Source organism: Loxodonta africana, chromosome 2, assembly GCF_030014295.1.
Source record: "Loxodonta africana isolate mLoxAfr1 chromosome 2, mLoxAfr1.hap2, whole genome shotgun sequence".
In the NCBI taxonomy this organism is placed as follows: Eukaryota; Metazoa; Chordata; class Mammalia; order Proboscidea; family Elephantidae; genus Loxodonta; species Loxodonta africana.
Window position 1 is genome coordinate 215,934,039 of NC_087343.1, and position 22,807 is coordinate 215,956,845.

The 22,807-nt window shown below is 41.8% G+C and overlaps 1 protein-coding gene across 5 annotated transcripts in view; it reads right to left on the reverse strand.

Annotated features, from left to right (window-relative positions):
- Window positions 1-22,807, reverse strand: part of HLCS (holocarboxylase synthetase) — a 345,950-nt gene that overhangs the window by 281,338 nt on the left and 41,805 nt on the right. For all 5 annotated transcript variants that reach the window (XM_064279451.1, XM_064279450.1, XM_064279449.1 and 2 more), the window contains exon 2: window positions 238-375. Coding sequence is in view for 1 of the 5 variants with exons in the window: in XM_003419015.4 (XP_003419063.3) it covers window positions 238-375 (138 nt within the window). In the remaining 4 variants the exon portion in view is untranslated. The remainder of the gene's footprint in view (window positions 1-237; window positions 376-22,807) is intronic.

Here is a 22,807-nt window from a genome sequence, read left to right on the forward strand (position 1 = left end):
ATATTAAAAAAGTAAAAGGAACAGGTAAAAGTAATTTTACTAATATAGTTTATCTAACCCAAAATATCCTAAGAGGGAGGGGAGCCATAAAGACTGGGAAAGAGCACTCAGCAAAAGCAACCTTGATTCTGATTAAAATGTACATATTTCCCTATGGTACACAAATACCATAAGGTTGCTCTGAGTCGGAATGGACTCAACAGCAATGGGTTACCCAAGTAAAATTGCATTACTCACCGTCTCTGAAGAGGAAGATGGTCTCTGTAAATTCTCACCTTGTACCCAAATGCTCTCTGTCACAAATGCTATGTGTTCTGCTTCAAGTATAAAAGGAGAAACAAGAAACAGGGCCCATTTGTTCAAGTCGTCGATGGACTGTTTGGAGGGAAAGAAACATTAGGAGTCAACATCACTTCAAACCAAGCCTTCCAATTAGAGCAACATCCCAACATCCCCTCCTCTGCGATGCCAGGTAAGATTTAAACAAGGTTATTTGACCCTCTCCGAGAGACCACATTAACCCTGTATTTCTTGTTTAATGGTGGTATTTAAACAGCTGCAAAATTCCCTCTATGGCTCATGACAGCTTTGACATCTCTGGATATTTGTTATCAAGCATTCATTCTGAAATTTGGCTTATCCCCACCGTTCCTTTCTGCTTAGCATGTACAGGCTTTCCAAATTACCGCTTGTAGGCACGTTTACAAAGGGAGGCTCAGAAGTTCACATACAGCTACAGAGTAACAGAGGCCTAGGAACTACGCCTTCATCTGCTCCAGCCATGATGGCAGGAAGCACAATGCAAGTTCTCTTTATGCACCACTTATATACTGCAGTCAACACCACTTTTTTCACTGAGATCTGAGAGGTACGTGTTCCTCCTGATACTCATGAAACCATCAAATCCAGAGAGGTAAGATACTTTGGGGAAAGGTATTTACCATATTCAGAGAAGCAATCAGAGATATTTTAACATGAATCTAAACTGCAGCCAACAGTGATTTTAATTTGGGGTGTCTTTCATTAAAAAAAAAAAAAAATTTTTTTTTAATTAAGTCAGTTTTAGGATTACAAAGTGAGCAAAAAGTACAGAAAGTTCCCACCTATGCTGTTCTCCTCGCCTCCCCCCTCCCCCCGCCGCCTTTTCCCTATTATTAACATCTTACGTTTGTGTGGTACATTTGCTACAACTGATGAACCAACATTGATATATTATTATTAACTAAAGCCCATAGCTTACACTAGGGTTCACTCTCTGTGTTGTACAGTTCTATGGGTTTTGAGAAATGTATAACGTCAGTGTCCACCATCACAGTAACATACAGAATCGTTTCACTGGCCTAAAAATGCCCCGTGCTCCACCTATTCAGCCTGTCCTGCTTCCTCTAAAGCCCTGGAAACCACTGCTTTTTCACTGTCTCTATAGTTTTGCCCTTTCCAGAATGTCATGTACTTGGAATTATACATTAGGTAGCCTTTTCAGACTGGCTTCTTTCACTTAGCAATATGCATTTAAGGTTCCTCTAGGTCTTTTCATGGCCCATTTCTTTTTATCACTGAATTTAGTCCACCGTATGGATGTACCACAGTTTATTCGTTCACCTATTTGAAGGTAATTTCATTTTTTTTTAAAGCACATTAGAACTGTAACTGGCTAGAAAATTGAACATATCCAAAAAAAAGAAAGGAAAAAGCAAACCCAGAGCAGACAAACCAAAAACCTAAGGTTCCAGGGGGAAAAGCCCCATCACCAACACCAAAAAAAAAAAAAAAAAGGCACTTGGGTCAGAGTCCCAGAAAGCCACAGAAATGAAGGCCCCAGCCACCTGTGAGGCAGAGGTGCAGAATGGTACAGATGGAGGTCTGGGTGAAGAGGCATCAGGATATGTTAGACCCCCGGGTCCCCTCTCCCTGCTGAGTAGCCGAGGCACTGCATCTTCATCACTCCGGCAGCACACAGGAGGGTCACTTTCTTAGGACCTATGCATAGCCAAGGGTGAGACTCCATGTGAAGTCAGGCTCATTACATAAAAGTCTACAACTGAACACTGAGGCTGTAAGCCCCTTCTTCCCAAGCTCCTTCCATCCTACCCACCCACTCCCATCCCCAGTTTACAATGCCAGACAGCCAGAAGAAACTCAAAGCAAGAGACTGAGGAGTTCTTTGCAGCATGGCATGTACTGTCTCCTCCCCCCGCTGTAAGTACATGTGGCTGAGAAGCTGCTGTCAATCTCATCTGTCCGGTACCTAGGGTCATGTGTTCCACCATCTTGTACTATTTAGAGCAAGGGATCCCTCCTTCACCAAGGGGGTGAAAAGGTGATCAGAACAGCTACAACAGAGATATAAGATCACAGAGACAGCAGATAAGGATAGGAGGCAGAGAAAAAATAAGAAATATCAGAAAAATAAAAGATAAGGAATTTCAAAACATATAAACAAGTACTCTAAAAATCTGAGCTGGAAATTAAAAATATAATTAAAATTAAAAATTAAGCATAAGACACAAAGACCAAAGTTCATTAGTGGTTACCAGGGGCAAGTAGGAAGTGGAGGTTGCTTAAGAGGTATAGGGTTTCTGTTAAGGGTGAAAAAATTGCAAATGGATAATGGTAACTGCCGTACAACATGGTGAACATAGTTAATATCACTGAGCTATACACATACAATTGGTTGGAATGTTGTATTACACATACTTCATCACACTAAACATTTTTTTAAAAGAAAATTAAATGTAAGAGTTGGAATATATAGTTAAAGAAACTTTCCAGAAAGTAAAACAAAAATGTAAAGAGAAAAAAAATAAAAATAAATAGGCAAAAAAGGTTAGAGAATTAATCCACAGGGTCCAACATCCAACCAAGAATTTCAGAAAAAGAAAACAGCAAAAATGATAGAGGGAAAATTACCACAGAACTAATTTAGTTCTGAGAACTAAAAGACATCAGTTTCCAGACAGGAGCCAACAAATATCCAACACAATAAATGGGGGAAGGGGAATTAAATACCAGCATGACAAAACTGCAAAATACCAAGGATAAAGAGAAAACCCTAAAAGTTTCCATAAAGGGGGAAAAAAATCACACGCAAGGAATTAGCTTACAGAATGGCACAGAACTTCTCAACAACACTGAAAGCTAAAAGACAATGAAGAAATGTCTTTAAAGTTCTAACAGAAATAATTCCCAATCTAGAATTCTATACCTAGCCAAACTATCAATCAAAAATAAAGGGAGATTATAAAACCCTTGGAAACCCTGGTGGTGTAGTGGTTAAGTGCTGTGGCTGCTAACCAAAGGGTCAGCAGTTCAAATCCGCCAGGCGCTCCTTGGAAACTCTATGGGGCAGTTCTACTCTGTCCTATAGGGTCGCTATGAGTCGGAATCAACTCGATGGCACTGGGTTTTGGATAAAACCCTTTCAGACATGCACACTCAAAAAAAAAAATTATCGCACATGTATCCTTTTTCATTGGAAGATGTACTCTAACAATAAAGAAAAAATGGAAGAGGATGTCACAGAAACCAATACAGGGGGATCCAATACAGGAGAGAGGCAGAGAATTCCCAGGATAGAAATGAAGAAAAGCTTCAGGAGCACAGCTGTGTGGCCAAACTCATCAGCAACAACATAAACCTGAAGCAGGACAGAAGGCGCTAAAAGTGCTATGTCCAAGAAGAAAAAAATCTGAACTGAAAAACTGAGATGTCTGATTATATTCAGAGGACTTTTTTTTTTTTTTTAAGCTTCAAGTGAACATTTACCATTCCAATCAGTCTGTCACATGTAGGTTTACATACATCTTACTCCCTTCTCCCACTTGCTCTCCCCCTATTGAGTCAGCCCTTACAGTCTCTCGTTTCGTGCCAATTTTGCCATCTTCCCTCTCTCTCTATCTTCCCATCCCCCCTCCAGACAAGAGTTGCCAACACACTCTCCCGTGTCCACCTGATTTAATTAGCTCACTCTTCATCAGCACCTCTCTCCCCGCCACTGACCAGTCCTTTTCATGCCTGATGATTTGTCTTCGGGGATGGTTCCTGTCCTGTGCCATCAGAAGTTCTGGGGAGCACTGTCTCTGGGATTCCTCTGGTCGCAATCATACCATTAGGTGTGGTCTTTTAGTGAGAATTTGGGGTCTGTATCCCATTGGTCTCCTGCTCCCTCAGGAGTTGTCTGTTGTGCTCCCTGACAGGACAGATATCGATTGTGGCCGGGCACCAACTAGTTCTTCTGGTCTCAGCATAATGTAGGTCTCTGGTTCATGTGGCCCTTTCTGTCTCTTGGGTTCTTAGTTGTCGTGTGGCCTTGGTGTTCTTCCTTTGCCTTTGTTCCAGGTGGGTTGAGACCAATTAATGTATTTTAGATGGCCGCTTGTTGGCATTTAGGACCCCAGGCGCCACAATTCAAAGTGGGATGCAGAGTGTTTTCATAATAGAATTGTTTTGCCCATTGACTTAGAAGTCCCCTCAAACTAAGTTCCCCAGACCCCAGCCCCTGCTTCGCTGACCTTTGAAGCTTTCATTTTATCCCGGAAACCTCTTTACTTTTAATCCAGTCCAATTAGGCTGACCTTCCTTGTTTTGAGTGTTGTCTTTCCCTTCACCCAAAGCAGTTCTTATCTACAGATTGATCAATAAAAAGCCCTCTCCCTCCCTCCCTCCCCCCTTTGTAACCACATAAGTATATGTTCTTCTCCGATTTTTCTATTTCTCAAGATCTTATAATAGTGGTCTTATACAATATTTGTCCTTTTGCAACTGACTCATTTCGCTCAGCATGCCTTCCAGATTCCTCCATGTTATGAAATGTTTCAGAGATTCGTCACTGTTCTTTATCGATGCGTAGTATTCCATTGTGTGAATATACCACAATTTATTTACCCGTTCATCCGTTGATGGACATCTTGGTTGCTTCCAGCTTTTTGCTATTGTAAACAGAGCTGCAATAAACATGGGTGTGCATATATCTGTTTGTGTGAAGGCTCTTGTATCTTTAGGGTATATTCCGAGGAGTGGGATTTCTGGGTTGTATGGTAGTTCTATTTCTAACTGTTTAAGATAACGCCAGATGGATTTCCAAAGTGGTTGTACCATTTTACAATCCCACCAGCAGTGTATGAGAGTTCCAATCTCTCCGCAGCCTCTCCAACATTTATTATTTTGTGTTTTTTGGATTAATGCCAGTCTAGTTGGTGTGAGATGGAATCTCATCGTAGTTTTAATTTGCATTTCTCTAATGGCTAATGATCGAGAGCATTTTCTCATGTATCTGTTAGCTGCCTGAATATCTTCCTTAGTGAAATGTGTGTTCATATCCTTTGCCCACTTCTTGATTGGGTTGTTTGTCTTTTTGTGGTTGATCAGAGGACTTTTTATGGCTCTGGTAAAATTTAGAAATAAAATGATAAGTACTTAAAACTAAGCAAACAAGAAATAAATGTGCAGGCACCTCACCAAAGACATGAGGAAATGCTCGCAATTATTAGCTGTTACCAAACCAAAAACCAAACCCAGTGCCATCGAGTCGATTCCGACTCATAGCGACCCTACAGGGCAGAGTAGAACTGTCCCATAGAGTTTCCAAGGAGCACCTGGTGGATTTGAACTGCCGACCCTTTGGTTAGCAGCCGTTGCACTTAACCACTACGCCACCAGCTGTTAGAAAAATGCAAATCAAAACTACAATGAGACACCAGCTCACTCCAATATTACTGGCACTAATTAAAATAAACAGAAAATAATATTGGAGAGGTTGCGGGGAGGTTGGAGCTCTTATGCACTAGTGGAACAACCACTATGGAAAATGACATGGTGCCTCCTTAAAAAGCTAGCAATAGAAATACCATATGATCCAGCAATTCCACTCCTAGGAATATATCTTAGAAAAATAAGAGCCATCACACAAATAGACATATGCACATCCATGTTCACTGCAGCATTATTCACAATAGCAAAAAGATGCAAACAACCTAGGTGTCCACCAACAGATGAATGGACAAATAAGTTATGGTACATACACACAATGGAAGCTACTCAATGATAAGAACAATGATGAATTCATGAAATAGCTCACAACATGGATGAATCTGGAGGGCATTATGCTGAGTGTATAAGTCAATCACAAAAAGACAAATATTGTATAAGACCACTATTTTAAAAACTCAAGAAAAGGTTTACACACAGGAAAAAAAAAAAAAAAAACTTTGCTGGTTACAAGGTTGAGGGGGGAGGGGAAATCACCAGCTAGATAGTAGACAAGGGTTAACTTTGATGAAGGGAAAGACAACACATGATATAGGGGAAGTCAGCACAACTTGACCTAGGCAAAGTCATAGACGCTTCCTAGACACATTCAAACACCTTGAGGAACTCATTTACTGGGGCTGAGGGCTGGGACCATGGTCTCACAGAACATCTAGGTCAACTGGCATAACATAGTTCATAAAGAAAATGCTCTATATCCTACTTTGGTGAGTAGCATCTGAAGTCTTAAAAGCTTTCGAGCGGTCATCTAAGACACATCTATTGGTCCCGAAGAACTAGGTGGTACCCTGCTACCACCACTGAATGCTTCAACAGGAATCATGACAGAGGGTCCTGGGCAGAGCGGGAGAGAAATGTAGAACAAAATTCAAATTCACAAAGAAACAATGGCAATGGGTTTGGTTTGGTGGTTTTGGTTAGGTGAAAGCTTACAGCACAAATTAGTTTTTCATTCAAAACTTTTTTACACAAATTGTTTTGAGACATTAGTTGCAATCCCCGCAATGTGTCAGCACTCTCCTCTTTTCCCTTTCCACCCTGGGTTCTCAATGTCCATTCATCCAGTTTTCCTGCCCCTTCCTGCCTTCTCATCTTTGTTTTTGGGCAGGTGTTGCCCATTTGGTCTCATATACTTGATTGAATGCAGCTCATTCCTCACATGTGTTGTTTGTTTTATAAAATAAAAAGCCAAACCCGCTGCACTCAAGTTGATTCCGACTCATAGCAACTCTACAGGACAGAGTAGAACTGCTCCATAGGGTTTCCAAGGAGCAGCTGGTAGACTCAAACTGTGGACTTTTTGGTTAGCAGCCATAGCTCTCAACCACTGCACCACCAGGGCCTAATCTTTAACTGAAAGGTGAACTTCCAAAGTGGCTTCAGTTCTGAGTCAAGAAATCAAACAATGCATCGCACTGGGCAAATCTGCTGCAGAAGACCTCTTTAAAGTGTTAAAAAGTGAAGATGTCACCTTGAAGACTAAAGTGCGCCTGACTCAAGCCATGATGTTTTCAATCACCTCATATGCATGTAAAAGCTGGACAATGAATAAGGAAGACCAAAGAAAAACTGACAACTTTGAATTATGGTGCTGGTGAAGAATACTGAATATACCATGGACTGCCAAAAGAATGAACAAATATGTCTTGGAAGAAGTATAGCCAGAATGCTCCTTGGAAGCAAGGATGGCAAGGCGTCATCTCACATACTTTGAATGTGTTGTCAGGAGGGATCAGTCCCTGGAGAAGGACATGATGCTTGGTAAAGTGGAGGGTCAGTGAAAAAGAGGAAGACCCTCAAAGAGATGGACTGACACAGTGGCTGCAACAGTGGGCTCAAGCATAGTAGGACTGGGCAGTGTTTCCTTCTGTTGTACACGGGGTCACTATGAGTTGGAACCAACTTGACGGCACCTAACAGCAATAACAGAAGGATTCCCCATGTTTTACCATCTCCAATTTAAGCACAGTGTGGATAGATAGCATGACCAAGCCCTTGATGTCTGAGGGCAAAAAACCTCGGTATGATTTCTAGAAGTTGCGGGCAGATTTCTTAATGGATTGGTATTTCAAGATTCCAAATGATATATGAGAAAAATTTCTATGTAAAGCCTATCTCAACAAAATACTTTGTGGCTTAGAAAAAGTAAAGAGCTTAGCTTTATCTTATGGAAATATGTAAATTTTTTTCATGTTATTAAACATGTCAAACAATTTCATTTAAAAAATATATATATTTCACACATGCAGGTCCAAACTTCACCGTAGGGGCCCAGAACCTCCAGGAAGATACTCTTCCCCTAGAAACAGGTCAGTCCTTGGGGTGGCTGGTACTAATAGTGCTGAGGTTGCCCAGGGGAAGAGCCCAAGGCCTGGCCAGGCCCCAGAACCTCAGAGTATACACTGAGTAAGGCAAAGCCAGGAAGAGTCAGAAACAGCTCCAAATTCACATGCTGGAGCACATACCACCCCCTACGTACATACACACACACACACACACACCAAGAAGCATCCTCAGACACTGTCCAAGGAAACAGAAAATAAATTCCTGTCATTATAGAAGATGCTGGAGGTAAAAGATAAATAAGATATGGTCCTGCCTTCACGGCCTTGAGATAAAAACTCTTTTTTAAAAAAATTCTACCTTTAAGGAACAATGCAATAATTTCTTTATTTAAAAAAAAATCTGAAGACCCTTTTGTTAAACATCGAATGAGGGGGTGGGTGAGGACAACAAAATGCAGACAGGAGATCAGCACCCAGCACCCATTGCTCTTTCCCTGCCTACTTCCTTAAAAGGGCAACATAAAGCAAAAGTCACACTCAAATAATATCCAGAAGTTGAGCTGGGATCCTGAAGAGTGTTGTTCCTAAGATCTCAATTACTATTTCATCTGGACAAACTCCAAGTGGTTAATAATCCTAACCTTTTTTTTAAATAACAATACCATCAGTGCAAATAGCTCAGCCAAGAAATTTTACAAACCCAGACTCTGCAAGGCCCTGTTTTACACTCTGGGGGCCAAGACACGGCTCCTTCCTTAAAGGGCATACAATCAAATTGAAAAACGAGGACTGACAATAGAAGAAAAGTGTGTGTGGTATTATATACCTACAGACGTGTGTGTGTGGGGGGGGGGACAGATACACCTACGTTGCTGTTATTAGCTACTGAGTTGCCTCTGACTCATGGTGGCCCCATGCACAAAGAGAACAAACCATTGTGATCCATACAGTTTTCATTGCTTTTCAGAACTAGATCACCAGGCCTTTCTTCCTAATCTGTCTTAATCTGGAAGTGCTGCTAAAATCTGTTCAACTTCATAGCAACATGAAAGCCTCCACTGATGGATGGGTGGTAGCTGCCCTTGAGGTACACTGGCCAGGAATCAAACTTGGGTCTTGAACACAGAAGGTAAGGTTCTACCACTGATCCACTGGTGCCCTCTATACGCACGTGTTGTTGTTACTGTTGGGTGACGTTGAGTCAATTCCAACTCACGTGACAGTGCAGAACTGTCCCACAGGGTTTTCTAGGATGTAATCTTTACAGATAACACTGCGAAGAATGGGAATTCCAGAACACTTAATTGTGCTCATGAGGAACCTTTACATAGATCAAGAGGCAGTTGTTCACACAGAACAAGGGGATACTGATTGGTTTAAAGTCAGGAAAGGTGTGCGTCAGGGTTATATTCTTTCACCATACCTATTTAATCTGTATGCTGAACAAATAATACGAGAAGCTGGACTATATGAAGAAGAACAGGGCATCAGGATTGGAGGAAGACTCATTAACAACCTGTGTTATGCAGATGACACAACCTTGCTTGCTGAAAGTGAAGAGGACTTGAAGCACTTACTAATGAACATCAAAGACCACAGCCTTCAGTATGGATTACACCTCAACATAAAGAAAACAAAAATCCTCACAACTGGACCAATGAGCAACATCGTGGTAAACGGAGAAAAGATTGAAGTTGTCAAGGATTTCATTTTACTTGGATCCACAATCAACAGCCATGAAAGCAGCAGTCAAGGAATCAAAAGATGCATTGCATTGGGTAAATCTGCTGCAAAGGACCTCTTTAAAGTGTTGAAAAGCAAAGATGTCGCCTTGAAAACTAAGGTGCACCTGACCCAAGCCATGGTATTTTCAGTCACATCATATGCATGTGAAAGCTGGACAATGAATAAGGAAGACTGAAGAAGAACTGTCACCTTTGAATTACGGTGTTGGCGAAGAATATCTATACCACGGACTGCCAAAAGAACGAACAAATCTGTCTTAGAAGAAGTACAACCAGAATGCTCCTCAGAAGCAAGGATGGGGAGACTGCGTCTTACATACTTTGGACACATTGTCAGAAGGGATCAGTCCCTGGAGAAGGACATCATCCTTGGCAGAATACAGGGTTAGCGGAAAAGAGGAAGACCCTCAATGAGGTGGACTGACACAGTGGCTGCAACAATGAGCTCAAGCATAAAAACGATTGTAAGGATGGCTCAGGACTGGGCAGTGTTTCGTTCTGTTATGCATAGGGTCACTATGAGTCAGCACCTAACGACAACAATAACAATCTTTATGGAAGCAGATTGCCAGGTCTTTTTTCCATGGAACCGCTAAGTGGGTTCGAACCGCCCTTTCAGTGTGCAGCCAAGTGTTTAACCGTTGAGCCGCCAGGACTCCTTTACACATGTAGACATATGTATGTGCTTGTATATATACTACAGAAATTCTGAAGACACTGCTTTCTGTTATCTATTAAAACTTCACTGAGTGGGTGGGATTCAGTGTTCAAAACCCTAGAGTTTGGGCTTTGATCCTTTTTTCTTTCATTTCTTTAATAAGACCTGAATAGAATTACCTCTTGATGGCTGATGAATCTACTTCTGCCTTTAAAATCTTCATAAGAAAGTGTCTCTACTTTTAGACACTTAGGGACATACCAAACATTGATGCATCTTAAACACAGAAAGAATCTACACACAGAAAACCCACTGAAAACACCATCTACTCCTATACCTTAGAACTCAATAAACAAAGATTCACCTCAGCCTGCACATTTCTATTTAAACGTATCTTTTCAGGGATGACCTTTTAACATGGTTTCCCAATATTGTTGTTTATACAGACTGCTACAGCAGTCTGTCCACACAGTCAAGTCTTACGTTTCACAAGAATACATGAAGTACATACATTTTACATTTCCCTGGGGTACAGTTAATGTTATTAACTGTATTGTATCTGTATCTACCACCACTCAACTATCAGTTTGTTACACTGTAGCAGCTAGTGTGTTACTAGGATGCTGGAAGTTATGCCACTGGTATAGCAAATACCGGCAGGGTCTCCCTTGGTAGAGAGGATTCCATGGAGCTTCTATACTATGACAGACTAGGAAGAAAGGCCTGGCAATCTAAAAATTAGCCAGTGAAAACCCTATGGATCATAAGAGAACACTGTCTGATACAGTGCTGGAAGATGAGCCCTCTAGGCTGGAAAGCACTCAAAACACATAGTGGCCACAACAACAGATTCAAGCACAGCAATGATTATGAAGATGGCGCAGGACCCAGCAACATTTCATTCTGTTGCATATGGGGTTGCCATGAATCAGAACCAACTCGATGGCAGCTAATAACAACATCTATTTCTGAAACCTTTGATTTGAGATTACAAATGCTTATTGGTCATAATAGCATACCTAGACTTAATGAATTTATTAGTTTTTTTTTTTTATGAAATTCAGGTCTGGGTCAAAACCCATTTTTAACAGTCTTTCAATATGTAGGCTAGACATCCATCAATTACCAAAGATTGGGACAGGCCTAGCTCAAGTTCAGAACCCATTTAAAGTGAACTCCAAACTATTAATGTAAACTTAACCAAGCAAACAAACTAGTAAGAAACACTTCAGCTGCCTTGATCTATCCATAGCAGTTCTGAACACATTTTTCAAAGCCAACAGATAACAAAAGCAGGAACCCTTCAATTTCCTTATATTTCTACCTGGGTCAAATCAGAAGTCATTGATACCTATATTTCTCAAGGCCATCTTTAAAAGCTTACTAACCCATAATTTGCATCAGTAAGCATGCCCCAGCTAAAGAAAGAAAAAGCTGAAATCAGTATTTGTCTATAATCAAGTGAACAGAATTCCTAATATAAACAAAAAACAAACTCATATGTTGTTTCTGTAATACCAGCTACAGTGTTAGACATTTAGATGATACAATAAATATTGCCTTAAAGAACAAGCTAAATAGGGTTCACTTCCAGCCAACACGGTGCCACAGAAAGACACACCATGGCATCTCTCCACAGCTAAGACCCAAAAAACTAAGTAAAACACAGACAAACGTCCTTCCTGGAACCTCAAGTGCCAAATGAAGAGACAGAGAACTCAGCCAAGCACCAAATGGGATAAGAAACGGAGAGGACAGAGAGCAAGGACAGATACGGCAGAAGGCCCCATCGGCTAACACAGTGCAGATCCGCCATCTTGGGCTCCAGTTGGGGATCGACAGACAAGGAGCACGGGAAAGCAGCTTCGCAGAACTCCCAGCAGGAGACACAGTACCTGGTAACCAGCGATACACGCTTTCCCACCCCCCATTCTCTCCTTGCTGTTCTACCTCCAAGCTTCCTGGCTGGCTGTGGTGGCTCGGCTGCCCACGAAGTGCAGCATTTGTGCTGCTTGGATTCGCCCCATCCACGTCGGAGATCAGCGGACAGGGAGTACAGGAAAGCAGCTTCACGAAGTTCCCAGCAGGAGACAGAGCACCCGGTAACAAGCAATATATGCTTTCCTAGCCCCCCTTTCCCCCCCCCCAACTTCTGCTTCCCGCCAGCCACAGTCTCTTGGACCTGAGGCAACTGCTTTGGCCTCAGGCTGCTTGGATTCACCCTGCCTACACTAGCCCGGCCCCTCGGCTGCTGTTGGTTCTTTCCATATCTTTTGGTTTCTTCTGTGCCTCCTGCCATCTCCTCCCCCACCCCGCTTTTCTCTAGAACACATGGCTCTGTGTGCCATCTTCGCTGCTTCTTGAAAGGCTGTGAAGCCACGCTCAGTTGGGGAACCACTCCCCTGGCCCGCAACACCATGCTGGTGGGATCCTTGGGGCTTTTTTTCCCCTTGTTTTGCCTTGTTCTGTTTTGTTTGCTTTCTTTCTTCTTTTCACAGCTTGGGAGCCCCTTCAAGCCAGGCTGCACTGCATGGCTTAGGAGCCACTCCCCCAATCTGCACAGCCATGTAGGTGGGATCCCTGGGGACATCTCTTTTTCTTCTTTCTTTTCTGTCTCATTTTCCCTTTCTATCTGTCTACATTTCTTAGTTCTTGTCTCTCTACACTTACCTTCTTTTCCTGTCTCCTGAATACCTGGTGCTGTGCAACACCTATACCCTCTCTAGCCAGGCTATACCGCACAGCCTTGGAGCCACTTCCCTGGTCTTAGAAGCCCCACTGGTGAGACTCCAGGACACCTGGGGGCTTTTCTTTTCTTTGAAGTTTTTATCTAGTTTTTTTTTTCTTTATTTTTCCCTTTTTTTTTTTCCTTTTCGCTTTTCTCCAATTCTTGGTTTCTCATCTCCCCACTCCAATGGCAAGCTCCCTTAGCATCTTTTCTTTTTTTTTTTTTTTTGTCTTTGTTTGTTTGTTTTTGGCCCCTGTTTGTCTCTCCTCTCTCTCCTCTTTCCCACACCCCTATTAGCTCCACACATCACAACCTCCCCCCTCTTTCCTGCCTACCTGCACTGTGAACTAAACATCACATCCCCGAGCAGCACAGGCACAGCCTACTGGAACCTGCCCACCACTGATTCCTGGCCCGCCCTGTCAGCCCCAGTATGTGCCACAAACTACCCATCCCAGCTACTCTCCTTCAGCTGGACCTGCCCTGCTGCACCATACCTGAATGACTGGCCTTGCCCATTGGACAAGAAGGTGAAAAAGTACCATGACTACAGACGAGCAGACAATAAAGAACACACAGCCCGCCTGCTCAGCCATAACCAAATAAAACAAAAAAGCAGGACCAAAAAAAAAAAAACTACAATCAAGAAACAAAGAAAATAACTACCGAATGCCCCAAATACAGCAGAAAATATCAAAACCTAAAAAAAAAAAAAAAAAGGACAGGATGGTTCCAGTAGGCATCCAAAATAAAACACCAGATGACTTTCCAATAGAAGACAACGCACCAGAACTACCCGACAGGGAATTCAAATCTCTAATATTCAGAGCAATCCAAGAGTTGAAGCAAAAAGCAGAAAAAATGAGGAAAAAATAGACAAATTTATGGAAAAGGCAGACAAATTCATGGAAAATACAGACCAAAAAAATGGAACAATTCAGTAAAGTAATACAGGAACAAAATGCCAAAATAATGCACAACTAGAAATAATACAAAAACAATCAGAAATCCAAGATAAACAACACGATTTCAGAAACGGACAGTGTCATACAAGGCCTGAGGAGCAGGTCTGAAACGATGGAAGACAGAATCAGTGAAACTGAAGACAAACACTTGGCTACAACTCTGCTGGAGGAAAAAATCAGAAAATAGAACAAAGAAAAATGAAGAAACCCTGAGAACTATGTGGGATACAACCAAAAGCAAAAATTTGGGAGTGACTGGAGTTACAGAAGGGGGAGAGAAAATGGAAAACACAGAGACAATCACTGAAGAATTGTTAACGGAAAACTTCCCTAATATCATGAATGATGAGAAGCTGACCATCCAAGAAGTTCAACAAACTCCATATAGGATAGAACCCAAAAGAAAAACACCAAGGCATATCATAATCACATTCACTAAAACCAAAGAAAAAGAAAAAAATCCTGCGAGCAGCTCGAGAAAAACAAAAAGTCATATACAGAGGAGAAACTATAAGACTAAACTCTGATTATTCAGCAGAAACCATGCAGCCAAGAAGGCAATGGGATGATATATATAAAACCTTGAAAGAAAAAAATTGCCAACCATGAATAATAGAGCCTGCAAAACGTTCATTCAAATATGATGGTGAAATTAGGACATTTCCAGATAAACAGAAATTCAGGGAATATGTAAAAACCAAACCAAACTTACAAAAATTATTAAAGAGAGTCCTTTGGTCTAAAAACAAACAACATCAGACCACAGCCTGAATCTAGGACACAAGATTGTACCAGCCAGATACCAACCTAGGAAATGAACTCTCAAGGACTATCCAAAACCAAAACACTTGCAACAGGCAACCAGAGAGGTGAATCTGTAAATGACAACGTCAGAACAATAAAAGAGGGAATAAACAGTATAGGTATAGAACTTTCTAATGGAGAAGACAGCAAGGTGATAAAAATACCGAGTAATAATATACTGGTTCAAACCTAGGAAGATAAAGGTAAATTTCAAGGTAACCGCAAAAAAAATTAACAAACTTACTGATCGAAATAAAGAAGAAAAACATAAAGTCTCAATAAAAACAAAATCTACAAAAACAAAAGGAACTCAGCACAGGAGAGTTAGGGGAACAAAGAAAACATTAGATGAATCTGTGAAGCATCTTATAACATGGATGTATCTGGAAGACATTATGCTAAGTGAAATAAGTCAATCACAAAAGGAGAAATATTGTATGAGACCACTACTGTAAAAACTCACGAAAAGGTTTACATACAAAAAGAAACAATATTTGATGGTTACGAGGGAGGGGAGGGGTGGGGATGGAAAAACACCTAATGAACAAAAGATATGTGGTAACTTTGGTGAAGGGTAAAGACAGTACACAATACTGGGGAAGCCAGCACAACTTGTACAAGGCAAGGCCATGGTAGCTCCATAGACACATCCAGACTCCCTGAAGAACCAAATTGCAGGCTGAGGGCTGTGGGGACCATATAGCTCAATTCGCATAACATAGTTTATAAAGAAAATGTTCTACATTCTACTTTGGTGAGTAGCGTCTGGGGTCTTAAAAGCCTGTGAGCAGCCATCTAGGATATTTCACTGGTCTCACCCCTTCGGGAGCAAGGAAGAATGAAGAAAACTAAAGACACAAGGGAAAGATTTGTCCAAAGGACTAATGGACCACATCTACCATGGCCTCCACCAGACTGAGACCAGTACAACTAGATGGTGCCCGGCTACCACCGCTGACTGCTCTGATAGGAATCACAACAGAGGGCCCCGGACAGAGTTGGAGAAAAATGTAGAATAAAATTCTAACTCAAAAAGAAAGACCAGATTTGCTGGCCTGACAGAGACTGGAGAAACCCTGAGTATGGCCCCCAAACGCCCTTTCAGCTCAGTAATGAGGCCACTCCTGAGGTTCACCCTTCAGCCAAAGATTGAACAGGCCCACAGAACAAAACAAGACTAAAACAGCGCACCAGCTCTGGGGCGGGGAGTGGAAAGCAGGAGGGAACAGGAAAGCCGGTGATAGGGAACCCAGAGTTGAGAAGGGAGAGTGTTGACACGTGGGGTTGTTAACCAATGTCATACAACTATGTGTATACTGTCCCATGAGAAACTAGTTTGTTCGGTAAACCTTCATCTAAAGTTCAATTAAAAAAAAAGAAAAAGCTAAGTAGTCAAACATCCACAAAAAGCCTCTATTACTTTAAATAAACTGACATAGTCTTAAGCTATAGCAGTTCCCATCATCTTTAAGACATTAGCCAAAAAAACAGGCGACCCCAGGTGTGTCAGGGTAGAACTGTGCTCCATATGGTTTTCAATGGCTGATTTTTTAGAAGTAGATCACCAGGCCTTTCTTCCCAGGCACATACAGGACTCGAATTTCCAACCTTTCAGTCAGCAGCTGTACATTAACTGTTTGCACCGCCCAGGGTCTCTGTTAAGACACTGGATATCCATATTGCTTATGAATGTAGAAATAGACATTTTTGTTTGTTTGGGTTTTTTTTTTTTTTAATTTAGCTCAAGAAAAATACAAGTTATTTTATAGATCCTTCTAAGTATCTTGCAATTAAGGAAGCAATCAACGTGTAGGATTCTACTGACCTAACTCCCACTAAACAAAAAGAAAATAGTTTCCCTTTGAGCCATTGTTACCACACCTATAAAACTGAACCAATCTCTCCCAGGTCTAAGATTCATTAACTGTTCTGATCACACTCAATCTAAGACAAGGAGGCTACTTAGCTTCTCCAAGTTTTCACAGCATCTCAAACGGCACTAGCCAAGTACGGAGGTGCAGTTTACAATGAGCATATGTTTGCTTCCAAGGCGCGCCTGACTGTCCAGCTTTAACCCACCGTTCCCAGCTGTCTCTCCTGTTGCCTACACTTCCTTACATTCTTGCCCACTCAGGTGATGGCCTTTCACTCCTTGTCCAGGTGTCCATGGCTTTGCTCAAGCCAATTCTTCCTACCACAATAAACTAGTCCCATCTCCACCCCTTCCTGCTGAAATTCTACATACGCTGTTGGTGAAGCCAAACTTTGTGAAGGGCAAAATGAGGTAGACTTTATAGCACATGGAAACCCTGGTGGCGTAGTGGTTAAGTGCTACGGCTGCTAACTGAAAGGATAGCAGTTCGAACCCACAGGCCGCTCTGTGGGAAAAAGATGTGGCAGTCTGCTTCCATCATGATTACAGCCGTGGAAACCCTGTGGGGCAGTTCAACTCTGTCCTATAGGGTTGCTATGAGTCGGGATCCACTTGTCAGCAGTGGGTTTTGTTCTTTTTTTTTTTTTGGTTACAAACTTCCTTGGTTATAATTACCAATATAGACTAGGTCAATTATTAAAAAAAAAAAAAAATTTTTTTTAATTATATAACACACACATTCAGTATTTATGCATCTCATTTTAAATGTATAAAATCTGTAGACAACGTGGCATGAGATTCAGATTCTTCAGCCCGAACAGATGAACAATTAGGTATCCACCAAACCAAATCATCATTAGTCCATCAGTTTTTAAATCTTAAAATAACAAAATTCTGTTTATCACAAATAAATTGTTAAGCTTTCAGAGTGTAGGCCTTAAACATCAGAGATTAAACTCAACAACCATTAAAACATTCCTAAACTAAAGATACAAGGGAAAGATTAGTCCAAAGGACTAATGGACCACATCTATCATGGCTTCCACCAGACTCAGTCGAGCACAACTGCATGGTGCCCAGCTACCACCACTGACTGCTCTGACAGGGATTGCAGTAGAGGGTCCTGGACAGAGCTGGAGAAAAACGTAGAACAAAATCCTAACAAAAAGAAAGACCAGATTTGCTGGCCTGACGGAGACTGGAGAAACCCTGAGAGTATGGCCCCCAGACACACTTTCAGCTCAGTAATGAGGTCACTCCTGAGGTTCGGCCTTCAGCCAAGGATTGAACAGGCCCATAGAATAAACAAGACTAAAGGGGCACACCAGCCCTGGGGCAGGGACTGGAAGACAGGAGGGAACAGGAAAGCTGGTAATAGGGAACCCAGAGTTGAGAAGGGAGAGTGCTGACATGTGATGGGGTTGTTAAACAATGTCATAGAACAATGTGTGTACTGTTTGATGAGAAACTAATTTGTTCTGTAAAACTTCATCTAAAGTACACTAAAAATAAAAACATTCCTTCAATCAATACGGAATAACTATTATAGGTCAAGCTACTAAGCTAACAGACCCAGTGCCTAACGAGAGAAAGACAAAAATCAGAAAGATAAAGTGTAATTTAAAGTCTGTAAGGGCACAGAGAGAGACCGATCTAGTCTGGGCACTGGGGGTTGTCACGCTGAGACTGATATCCGTACAAAGGTCTGGGATGAGGAAAAGTTAACTGTGCAAACAGGGAGGAGAGGAACATGCAAGTTACAGAATCCCAGGGAGGGCCCCTGTGCCTGGGCACCCTTCAGCAAGAGGCCAGTGCCCCCACATAGGGCTGGAGAGGTAGGCAGGGGCTAAGAAGCCTTATAGTTAGTCCTTGGTGGTACAAATGGTTAACATGCTCAGCTGCTAACTGAAAGGTTGGAGGGCCAAGTTCACCCAGAAGCGCCTTAGAAGAAAGGCCTGGCAGTCTACTTCCAAAAAGTCAGCCACTGAAAACCCTTTAAAGTTCTACTCTGACACACATGGGGTCGCCATGAGTTGGAATCAACTCCATGAGTCGGAACCAACTAGATGGCCAATAGTAGTGCAATTAATAGATCAATAAAGTCATAGAAAGATTCAAAACTGTCTCCCAAGAAAATTACATAAGTCATCTATATGTCAGTACTTCTGTATGTTCAAAATATCTACTCTGATCTAAACCCTAAAGGTGATTTTTTAAATAAATTAACTCAGCTTGGGAACTACTACAACAGAAAACCCAATTCTACAATTTTTCCTCATTTTATGTTATCTTTCTCAGATCGAGTTCCTTGAGACAATTAAGCCCTGATGCCTAAGGAGCTGATTGTATGTAATGAAGGAACTTTTGCCCCTTGCATCTAGTGGTACTAGTTACGCACTATCCTTGACAGTTTCCTGGTAACGTAATGGTTGAGCACTATGGCTGCTAACCAAAGGGTCGGCAGTTCAAATCCGCCAGGCACTCCTTGGAAACACTATGAGCAGTTCTACTCTGTTCTACAGGGTCGCTATGAGTCGGAATCGACTCGATGGCACTGGGTTTGGTTTGGTTTTTTGGTTATCCTTGACAGTACTAAGGAAGCAGTCACTTCTATTCTGTGTAATTTAGAATACTTACAAGAGAGTCTATTTTTTATTTGGTAGCAGCACGTGTCTGTCATTTTGTCATACTGTGGGGGCTTGTGTGTTGCTGTGATGCTGGAAGCTATGCCACCGGTATTCAGATACCAGCAGGGTCACCCATGGAGGACAGGTTTTAGCTGAGCTTCCAGACTAAGACAGACTAGGAAGAAGGACCCGGCAGTCTACTTCTGAAAAGCATTAGCCAGTGAAAACCTTATGAACAGCAGCGGAACATTGTCTGATATAGTGCTGGAAGATGAGCCCCCCAGGTTGGAAGGCACTCAAAAGATGACTGGGGAAGAGCTGCCTCCTCAAAGTAAGAGTAGACCGTAATGATATGGATGGAGTAAAGCTTTCGGGACCTTCATTTGCTGATGTAGCATGACTTGAAATGAGAAGAAACAGCTGCAAACATCCATTAATAATCAGAACCTGGAATGTACGAAGTATGAATCCAGGAAAATTGGAAATCATCAAAAATGAAATGAAACGCATAAACATCGATATCCTAGGCATTAGTGAGCTGAAATGGACTGGTATTGGCCATTTTGAATCAGACAATCATAAAGTCTACTATGCTAGGAATGACAACTCAAAGAGGAATGGTGTTGCATTCATCATCAAAAAGAACGTTTCAAGATCTATCCGGAAGTACAACGCTGTCAGTGATAGGATAATATCCATACGCCTATAAGGAAGACCAGTTAATATGACTATTGTTCAAATTTACACACCAACCACTAGGACCAAAGATAAAGAAATAGAAGATTTTTATCAGCTGTTGCAGTCTGAAATTGATCAAACATGCAATCAAGATGAATTGATAATTACTGGCGATTGGAATGTGAAAGTTGGAAACAAAGAAGAAGGATCAGTAGCTGGAAATATACGGCCTTGGTGATAGAAACAATGCTGGAGATCAAATGATAGAATTCTGCAAGACCAACAACTTCTTCATCGCAAATATCTTCTTTCACCAACATAAATGGCGACTATACACATGCACCTCGCCAGATGGAACTCACAGAAATCAAATTGACTATATATGTGGAAAGAGAAGATGGAAAAGCTCAACATCAGTCAGAACAAGGCCAGGGGCCGACTGTGGAACAGACCATCAATTGCTCAAATACAAGTTCAAGCTGAAACTGAAGAAAATCAGAGCAAGCCCACAAGAGTCAAAAGATGACCTTGAGTATATCCCATCTGAATTTAGAGACAATCTCAAGAATAGATTTGACGCATTGAACACTAGTGACCAGAGACCAGATGAGTTATGCAATGACATCAAGGACATCATCCATGAAGAAAGCAAGAGGTCACTGAAAAGACAAGAAAGAAAGAAAAGACCAAGGTGGATGTCAGAGAAGACTCTGAAACTTGCTCTTGAGCGTCAAGCAGCTAAAGCAAAAGGAAGAACTCATGAAGTAAAAGAACGGAACAGGAGATTTCAAAAGGCCTCTCGAGAAGACAAAATAAAGTACTATAATGACATGTGCAAAGAGCTGGAGATGCAAAACCAAAAGGGAAGAACGTGCTTGGCGTTTCTCAAGCTGAAAGAACTGAAAAAGAAATTCAAGCCTCGAGTTGCAATAGTGAAGGATCCTTTGGGGAAAATATTAAATGATGCAGGAATTATCAAAAGAAGATGGAAGGAATACACAGAGTCATTATGCCAAAAAGAATTAGTCGATATTCAACCATTTCAAGAGGTGGCATATGATCAGGAACCGATGGTACTGAAGGAAGAAGTCCAAGCTGCTCTGAAGGCATTGGCGAAAAACAAGGCTCCAGGAATTGATGGAATATCCATTGAGATGTTTCAACAAACAGATGCAGCGCCGGAGGTGCCCACTCATCTATGCTAAGAAATATGGAAGATAGCTTCCTGGCCAACTGATTGGAAGAGATCCATATTTTTGCCTATTCCCAAGAAAGGTGATCCAACCAAATGTGGAAATTACAGAACAATATCATTAATATCACACGCAAGCAAAATTCTGCTGAAGATCATTCAAAAACAGCGGCAGCTGTATATCAACAAGGAACTGCCAGAAATTCAGGCCAGTTTCAGAAGAGGACGTGGAACCAGGGATATCATTGCTGATGTCAGATGGATCCTGGCTGAAAGCAGAGAATACCAGAAGGATGTTTACCTGTGTTTTATTGATTATGCAAAGGTATTTGACTGTGTGGATCATAACAAACTATGGATAACACTGTGAAGAATGGGAATTCCAGGACACTTAATTGTACTCATGAGGAGCCTTTACATAGATCAAGAGGCAGTTGTTCACACAGAACAAGGGGATACTGATTGGTTTAAAGTCAGGAAAGGTGTGCGTCAGGGTTGTATTCTTTCACCATACCTATTTAATCTGTATGCTGAGCAAATAATACGAGAAGCTGGACTATATGAAGAAGAACAGGGCATCAGGATTGGAGGAAGACTCATTAACAACCTGTGTTATGCAGATGACACAACCTTGCTTGCTGAAAGTGAAGAGGACTTGAAGCACTGACTAATGAAGATCAAAGACTACAGCCTTCAGTATGGATTACACCTCAACATAAAGAAAACAAAAATACTCACAATTGGACCAATGAGCAATATCATGATAAACGGAGAAAAGACTGAAGTTGTCAAGGATTTCATTTTACTTGGATCCACAATCAACACCCATGGAAGCAGCAGTCAAGAAATCCAAAGACGCATTGCATTGGGCAAATCTGCTGCAAAGGACCTCTTCAAAGTGTTGAAGAGCAAAGATGTCACCCTGAAGACTAAGGTGTGCCTGACCCAAGCCGTGGTATTTTCAATCACATCATATGCATGTGAAAGCTGGACAATGAATAAGGAAGACCGAAGAAGAGTTGACGCCTTTGAATTGTGGTGTTGGCAAAGAATATTGAATATACCATGGACTGCCAAGAGAACGAACAAATCTGTCTTAGAAGAAGTACAACCAGAACGCTCCTTAGAAGCAAGGATGGAGAGACAGCATCTTACATACTTTGGACATGTTGTCAGGAGGGATCAGTCCCTGGAGAAGGAAGGACATCATGCTTGGTAGAGTACAGGGTCAGCGGAAAAGAGGAAGACCCTCAACAAGGTGGATTGACACAGTGGCTGCAACAATGAGCTCAAGCATAACAACGATTGTAACGATGGCGCAGGACCGGGCAGTGTTTCGTTCCGGTGTGCACAGGATCGCCATGAGTCGGAACCGACTCGACGGCACCTAACAACAACAACAACAAGCAGCACAATATAACCCCATACGTAAGCAACCTCCACCAGCAGCTGCCGTGGATTCAACTCTGACTCACGGTGACCCCCG